This window comes from Chelonoidis abingdonii, chromosome 1 (assembly GCF_003597395.2).
Source record: "Chelonoidis abingdonii isolate Lonesome George chromosome 1, CheloAbing_2.0, whole genome shotgun sequence".
Classification (NCBI taxonomy): Eukaryota; Metazoa; Chordata; order Testudines; family Testudinidae; genus Chelonoidis; species Chelonoidis abingdonii.
The window spans coordinates 250,071,836-250,080,824 of NC_133769.1; the positions used below are offsets into that span (position 1 = coordinate 250,071,836).

General features: G+C 39.0%; 1 protein-coding gene across 13 annotated transcripts in view; it reads right to left on the reverse strand.

Annotated features, from left to right (window-relative positions):
• Nucleotides 1-8,989, reverse strand: part of INPP4A (inositol polyphosphate-4-phosphatase type I A) — a 197,304-nt gene that overhangs the window by 39,314 nt on the left and 149,001 nt on the right. For 8 of the 13 annotated variants that reach the window (XM_032805548.2, XM_032805547.2, XM_032805543.2 and 5 more), the window contains 3 exons: nt 8,717-8,900; nt 6,416-6,634; nt 3,405-3,672 (listed from right to left, as the gene is read on the reverse strand). In XM_032805548.2, coding sequence (XP_032661439.1) covers nt 3,405-3,672; nt 6,416-6,634; nt 8,717-8,900 — 671 coding nt within the window. The remainder of the gene's footprint in view (nt 1-3,404; nt 3,673-6,415; nt 6,635-8,716; nt 8,901-8,989) is intronic. The other 5 variants (XM_032805553.2, XM_032805552.2, XM_032805551.2 and 2 more) reach the window with 1 other exon arrangement.

Sequence of the window (8,989 nt, forward strand, 5' to 3'; positions counted from 1 at the left end):
CTGAGGGCTTCTCTTCACATACAGCACTACTGTAGTTCTGTATGTGAAGAGGCTCCTATGCCAAAGGGAGAGTTTCTCCTGTCAGTGTAGTTAAGAGGAGGTATATATGTTGATGGGCGAAGCACTCTCATTGACATAGTGCTGTCGGGCACTTTATTTGCAGTGGTTTCCAATTCATTTCTGGTACAATTCAAGTAGCTGGTTTTGACCTATGGAACAGCTGGGGTCCAGGCTACTTCAGAAACTGCTTCTCTCCTCATAATCTTATAGCTGGGATCAACACTCAGATTGACAGATTTGTACAACTGGAAGACAGGGGCAGGGAATTCCTGGCAGAATGCCCACAACTCTGGAACTTGCTGTATTCCCTCCTCTAACAGCATCCAAGTCCATCCACCTTCAGGGCATATTTACTTCAGCTATTCCTGATGATGTGGTTTAAGTGAGCAGGCTATTTTGGTTTTGGGGTGAGGATGGGGGTAGAGTTCCAGATGGCTACAGATATTTTCTGCTGGACAAAACAGTAGGTAGGGAGATGCATCTAATTTCATTTTCATATGAAATGAATGTTAAGATACAGAGTAGAAGTGGGTGAAGCAATATTAAAAGCTGTAGGCACAGTTTTAAAGAAAAGGGCTGTTCTAAAACAGTTTTGACATAAATCTGCCTGCATGGCCATGACTTCTGACCACATTTCACCCACAGCCACACTAGTTTCTCTCTAGTTCTTTTAATTAAAAATCCAAAATGTGTTTTGGAAAACTTCAGTGTTAACATTCAGAGTACTGAAACCTGAAGTTGTTCACATGAGACACTTAATGAGTTGAGCACAAGTGTGCACACTGAAATTTATTGATTCATGATGTTACTGTTCTCAACCAATAAGTGGCCAGGAAAGGTTCAATGAGTGAATAAACAAAATATATTGCCACACACATTTGTTACTAGATCACTCTAAAACAGAGCAATACATTTTACTAAAATGCTCTCTATTTAACATATATGACTTTTTAAGTTAAAGGAGTCCACCTTCCAGCTCCTATGTGCTAGAAAGCAATCAGTGTGAGAGGTCTACTAAGTAGTCTTCTCTACTAAGACTGTTTTAGTTATATTTACAAATTACATTGGATCCATAGATCTTAATGGCATATACATTCACATATTCCCTTTATATATATGATTAAGCAAATATCAATTTATGTAATTGTTGTTCTGATGCTCAAATAATTGAAGCGGAAAGAAAATACTCAAAACAATTCTAATATAATACCTTATTAATACAAAATACCCAGAAATGTAGGATATTCTCGGAAAAAACTCCGGCAATTTAGAACATTCAGCAAATCATATGTAACAGATATTCAATTCTATACCACATGCTGTTAAAAAGTTAATTTTTAATACAAATGTTGTTTAGTTTTTAAGTTCTCTCTTACTGTACTAAAATATTAATAGTGCAATGAACATGAAGTCACAGGCATGCAAAAATAGTGGAAGGAAGAGGCAGGAAATACCACAGAGTATGAAACATGGAAATGTTCAAAACTCAAATGACCTTTTCTGAGACTAACCATTGCTTGATCTGTTCTATGAAAATGATCATCATGAAAACTTGCAAGGGTAGAAAATTTGTAAACCTAAAATGGAACTTCAAAGTAGGATTAGTTTAAGAATTTCTCTCACTCACATGCTTAAGACATTATTTATTTACAATATATTTAGCACCAATTGAACCTATAGTTTTGATAGTATTATTTAGTTTACAGCTGCACTAGCCGGAGAATAGACTAGAATGATCTTTTCCTTCCTACGTTTTATATTTGTACTATAAAATCTGACTGATTGATTACTTTGATACCACATATTACCGTATCTTTGCTTAAATGCTTGAGCCAATTTTCAGGCAACCTTACCATGCAAACCAACAATTACTTTTAAAATAGCTGCATGCATTATTTTCAGTCAGTTTATACACCTAATATACAGATAAATTCACAGTTACAACTTGGGACTGACCCAACTGCCATTTAACTCACTGAAAAGGCAATTTGATTGGGCCCTATATTATAACTGCCCCAGACACCACATTGGTGGTAAGGGGGGGAAAACTCACCAGGAACCTCTCCTTCCCTCATGCTTCCTAATGGGACAAAACCATCAACTGGAGTGCAGCAGATGTACTCCTAGCACTACTGACAGCCCCAACTGGCCAGTAAGTCTGTTGGGGTAGGGTGTGCCTGGAGAATTGCGCTAGTGGAAGGGTGAGAGGGAAAGCACTACACATTTTCAAAACGCATTGCAGAGGCCACTAGTAAGTGCGCTTTGCCCTTCCCTATCCCTCAGGGCCCCAGAAAGCATTTTGCCTACTCTGCCATTTTACAGATGGGTGAACTGACACCTGAAGGGATTACAGCCAAAATGTTCCAACAAAGGTGCCTGTATGTAGGCACCTAAATGCATATTTAGCCACGTAGGTCAAAGTAGTTTGATTTTCAAATTCTCATCGACTTCAGTGGGAACTACGACTTTGGCACTTTTGAAATTCAGATCACTTTGATTTAGGTACCTATGTACAGATTTAACTGCCTCACTTTAAGGCACTCAGACTTGAAAAAATTAGCATAAGTGACCTGCCAAAGGCCATACAGTAAATCAGCGGCAGAGCCAGATGTAGAATTCAGGAGTTCCTGGCTCCTAGTCAAGTGCTCAGTCCACTATACACTGCTGTCCTTCAGAAATAAATGGTAGGAACAAGAGCATGTTATCCTCAGTCATCACTGGGTCACCTCATTCACTTGATGAGCAGATCAGTATGCGGATAAATATCATACACATCTTAAAAACCCAATGCACCTATTTGTTCTTAGCTCATTCTTCTGGAACCTCTCACCCAGCAGTACTTTCCTTCCACCTTTCCTGCACTCTCATTTGGCATCGCACTCTGGCAGTTCAGCTCTGTTCATCAGCGCTGTAGTAGTGCATGGGCCACTTTCATGTTTTATTCTGTCTTTTAAAAGGTAAACTGGAATAGCCCTGAGGCAGCAGACAAGCAGATGCCAAAAGAAAAAATAATGAGGTATTGGCATAAATGCCACAGCCTGATCTATATGCTGAGTATATCAGGCTATGATGCATTCCAGATTTATTCTATTCATCTGAAATTTGGAACCTCAGCTCTCAAAACACCCAGGGTGAAATCCTGATCCCACTGGAGTCAATGGAAGTTTTGCCGTTGATTTCAGTGGGGCCAGGATTTCACTTCAAAGGCTAGCAACTCCAAACTCACCCAGGCCCCTTTGTCTGGTATCTTGTCTATTTAAAAAATGCAGAATTTGACATAAAGGTGAATTAAAAGGTTTAAGAAATATGCCAATATACAGCAAAGCCGTGTCTGTCATACGCACTTGTGTTTCTGTGAGAAGGGCATGCAGAGGATGATATGGTTGAAGATGGTGGTGAGGATGATGGTGGTGAGGATGAGGTCTCATCTAAGCCTTTTGGATTTATCCAGTAGGCACGACTATCCCGATTACCTTTCTTACTAGTACAGCTGATGTCACACTGGAAAACATCTTCACAGCTATCACTGTGCAAACGTTCTTTCTGGAGAAGTTTGTCCACTCTCTGAATAATGCACTCCAGACTTTTGTCAACATTCAACCAAACTTTTTCCTTGAAAAAAAAACATTTCCTTTTCAATTAAGAAGATCCCAACATTAGATGACAAGTATATTTGGAAAAAAGAGATAGTTTGCCTGCTGTGGTTCTAGACACAACTGCTTATAAAAGTTTGCACTTTGCCATTGTATTTATCTACATAAGTTAAAGTGACATCCAAATGGTAAGCTGCAGAACTGTGTGATAAATTTGTCATACAATTCTAACTCTCTTAAGCCATCTGCCCACTAATCCATCTCCCCAGGTATTATTTCAACTTCAAATGCACATTTTTTTTTAAATCAACCAACCTAACAGGGAAAATGTTTCCTCCTCCTTCAGGCAAATGTGGAATTTTCTTCTCAGAAGTTACACCTGCCTGAGGTCCAGAGTGGATAAAGTTTAGTCCTGGACCAGTGACAGCTTTTCGATCTCTAAAAAATTGTTACTTTAAATTCCAGTGCCCTGTGTTCTTACATAACTAGAAATGGAACTTAGTACCATTGGAAAGGGAAGTCCCCAGCTTCCCAGTGGGACCCATCACTCACTTCTAGCTTTAAAATGGGTAGAGATAGTTTACTTTAAAGCCTTGCTATTTTTAGGTACAGAAAGACTATTTTAGTTCATTTTAGAGGTTTTTTTGGTGTCTTCCTTTTGAACTCTGCATAGTTTGACTCACTGGCTAATTTTCAAAAGTGTACTCTAATTTTGGTGCCCGAATTGAGACACCTTAGGCCTGGTTTTCAGAACACATATCTGCAACCTCAGCTGAAGTCAATGGGACTGTAGGTAATAAGTAATTTGAAAAATCAGCCTCTAGGTCTCCCAAGCCTGACACCCAGAAACTGAGACTTTCAAAGCCACAGGCTACTTCTAAAAAAGTTAGCCAAACTAACTAAGGAATCTGAATTTACAGCTGAAGGGATACAAAAATAGTTCCAATAACAAATTTTAGAACTAAGACATTCCTAAAAGATTTTCCTGTAAGAGAGGCTGTGGTATAAAGATTTTATTGGCATTCATTTGGGATGGCCTGTATAACTCACTTATGAGTAATGTGGCCATCCCAAACTCATGCTGATAAAACCTTTATACCACAGTATCATGTATTTGTATATGTAGCTGGTGTGCCTATTCACACACACAGAGACATATGTGAATATAAAAATACACGATACTGTGGTACACACCCCTTGATCTCCCATACATGCTATTATAACAGAATGTAAAAGTAATAAGCCATCAGATACAGAAGGAAAAGTTTACATCATTGTTATTTGATGTGTCTTGTATCCAATATATACTTTTAACTGAGTAAACGAATAAGTAACTGTAGTGCAATATTAGTAACCTAATGAACTTTATGGGCTTCATTTGAAGGCCACTGAAGGGATCAACCCTGTGAAAGTCTCTTTTGGAGGTAGCTCTGAAATGCAGTTTGACATTATTTCTTTTCCTCCTGTATTTCATAGGGTTAACCACTATTCTAATCAATTTCAACAGTTTTAACAAAGATTGCATTCCCTTCTGTTTCACTTTCTACCACATTACACTGTTAGGACAGCTCAATTCTCATATTTAAATTGGCAACACTAGATGGAAAGTCATTTAATTCTTGGTGTGACCTTTTTAAAAGGCAGCTCATAATTAAAACAGAAACAGACACTTCACTTAAATATTTAGATTAAAAAACCTAGGAAAGCCTTTGAAAAGCTGTTTTTCATAACTAATATCTAAGAGTATATTGCAAGAGTTCTATTTCTTAGGTTGTCTTCTTTTTTGGCTGTGCATAGAGATTGATAAAGGGACACCCTGCACAATGTTTCTTAATTGTTTTGTTAAAAAGAATACTCAATTAACTCTCAGTATAGAACTGACTGCAGGACAACCAAGTGGCCCAAGTGACTGAGGGCAGGTCTGCACTTAAAATGCTACTGCACTGATGCAGCTGTGTCACTGCAGCGCTTAAGTGAAGATGCTCCTACACCGACAGGAGAGAGTTCTCCTGTTGCAGAAGTTAATCCATCTCCCTGAGAGGCAGTAGCTATGTCTATGGGAGAAGACATTGACATAGCATCGTCTACAGAGGCAGTTAGGTCTGTATAACTTAGTTGCTCAGGGGTGTTGATATTTCACATCCCTGAGCAACATAGTTAAACCAACATAGGTCTGCACTGTAGACCTGATCTGACTCTGCTATTAGGCAAGAGACTCAGACTAATTTTTCAGTGCCTGCTTCTGCTCTTGCTGATCAAAGGGCAGACAGAGAGAGGATGAAAGGAATATTTCAAGACACTTATCATCAGTGACCCCTTTGGATAACTAACAACATGTCTGCCTATGAGGACTACAGTGGCATTGCTAAGGCACCATACCCCATAGTGTAGATGCGGTTTATAGTGATGGAAGGAATTATTTCATTGCTGTCAGAACCCCACCTCCCTAAGCTACAGTAACTAGGTTGAGCGAAGCATCCTTTCATCAACCTAATCGCATCTACACTTAAAATATAGGCTGGCATAGCTATGGCACACAGGGTGTAGATTTTTAACAGCCCTGAGTGCCATAGCTACATCAGCCTACATTTTAATTGTAGACCAGACCAAAAACATGCAGCGTTGTGCTCCAAAATAAGACTTGCAGATATCAGTGACCAGTGGCTAGTAGTTACATGCTAAGGGGCACAAGGCTAGCGAACAAAGGGATACAAAAAGGAGATGACATCAGCAGGCCTTATCCTTTCATTCAGCAAACCTACCCATTCCTCTTCATGCCAATCCACCTGCAGAGAAGATCGGCTATTTCCTCCTGTCCATTTTGCCACAAGGGTGTCTTGATCATTCCTTAGCATCACTTGTTCCCCCTCTCCAGAGGTTGGAGATGCCTTTGAGGCTATATAGTCTGGCCTTGCAGCATTTAATCCATGTATTGAATTTGCCAGTAACTTGCAATCACAGACGGTGACGAGCTGCCGTGTCTAAAAACAATAGAAAACAGAATTTGAAAGCATTTTCAATTTTAAATCCTTATCTACATTCTTACTTTTTCTTTAAAAAATAAACAAAAAAACCACTACCCTCATTTTGAATTTGTGCTGCTTATTTTACAGCAGGGCCTTAAAAGGATATACAGGAAGCAAAAATGTGAAGTGTAATTTTCAAAAATGTGCACTGACATTTTAGGACTACACATGCTGAATATTCAATAAATATCTACAGTTCCTAGTGCCTCTACCTAGAGCCAGCTCTTCATTTTCTGTGAAGTGAAATAGTCTTTAAAAAAAAACAACAACTCAGGCACCTTCATACAGTCCACAGAAATTGGTCTCCTCTGGTATGGCAATGTTCCATTTAGTTTAAATATCCCATCTCAGTCGGTTCCTTCAGAAGATGGTATGCAACATCCACCTCATTGTGCAATACTGTATCCTGGGGGAATTACTTCCTTATTCTGGCAAATGATGTACGTAAGCCCTGAAGCATGAGGATTGCTGACCTACCTTTCTCCTAGATAACATAACTTCAGATATTATTCTTATTCACCTATTTTAAAAAAACCTTACTAAACTATGTGCCTTGACGATATCCAGCAGCAGAGAATCCACAGGTCAAATATACACTATGTATAAGTATTTTCTTCTGTATATTTTAACTTTAATTTCATCCCATACATTCTTGCATTATGGGAAAGTATACAGACACCTCAAGTGGGTATACAGTAAACTGACTATAAATGCAAGGAACCTACAGGATTATATCGTGTAAATCACTAGCTTCAGCAGTTAGCATGAGGCTTGAGGCCTATGACCTTTGGCACAGATAAACTTAAATAACTCATAAGTTTTGGAGAATTGGAAGTAGAGTGTGTATATGTGGGGGGACTGAGTCCATGATGACATCAGTCAGCCACGGAACATGAACTGATACCATCTTCTGGTTGAAACATCTGACCGCAAGAGTGCCATGACAACAAACTGACGTATATGATAATGGGGTAAAATCATGTATACACTGATCTATAGAAGAAGAACACCTGAACAGTGGTAAGGGGAGGAAATACAAATAAGGAAGAGGGGAGAAATCCCTACTGAATATGCATTAGACATGGTAACATCAGTGTCACATATTATAAAAGTGCCATCCGAGGGCAGTAGGGGTAGAGAGATGTAGCCCTTGGGAGGGGCCAGAATGATGGCCACTGATGAAGATGAGGAAGGTGACGGTGACGAGGAAGATAATGGCTAACATTTCAGGTTGTTCTGCAAGGGATGGTGAAAGTATGGATGTTCAGATGTACTTTCTGTATTATCTCTATATACCTTACTGAGTTAGAGTCTCTTTGACTTTGCTAATGTATTAATAAATTATTTATTTGTAAACATAAAAGAGCTCCTATAATGTGAGTGTTGCACCTGTGCACATCGGGATTCCCAACTATATAATAATCTAAATAATACTGGGCCTGATCTTGGGACAAGAACTTGTCAACTTCAAAGTGATAACTGGGGATTTTTATTCATAATCTATGGATCAGGCTACAGAAGCCAAGTATTAATTGAACAGCATCACTACAATTTGCCCCAAGTTCATGTCATTATTATACAAATGAAACGATAACGAAGACTCCTTGTGGTGTTCCAGTTTCTTCAAGTTCCTATTGCGTGATAGCTTATTCAGAAATGATCTCAAACCAGTCAGTGGTATAGAGACACGAGTATGAAAGTGAATTTAGGATTTTCTTCTCTAGGATGTTGTGACTGGACACGTGGCGGAGGTGATACTTTAAACTTGAGGAAGGAAGCCAATAGGTATCACTCTTCTCTCAGTCCTCACCACTCCATCCATAGGAGGTGGAGGCAAGAGTGAGTAGAAGAGAAGATAAAACCTGAATAAATGGTGGCAAATTCAAAAATCCAATCTGGATTTATCTTCCAATTGTGGATGAGTGGGTCCACAAAAGAGACTATTTTGGGATTTTTCAGGGAATTCACAAAAAAGGGGTGCTTCAGAATGTGTCTCACTTCACTTTTATCAAAGATTTTGTTTTGTTGTTCTCATACCTTATCTGCCAAAATGGCAAGTGATCTTTCAAGGCCATTAGCTGATCTATCCTTGGCAGCTCTCGAGAGTCTTTCGGCATAGTAACTGACTTGAGTTTTCAGGGTGTTGATTTGTGCAATAATCTCCTTTGCTCTAATAATGTCCTGTGGTATGTATATTATAGACTGGGAGCTTGTTGAAGTGCTGAAAAAGAAGAAACAATTTAAAGACAATCTATCAGTACGCATAAATGCTCTAGTCACACTTCTTCATGCCGAAAAAGGAATTGCGGA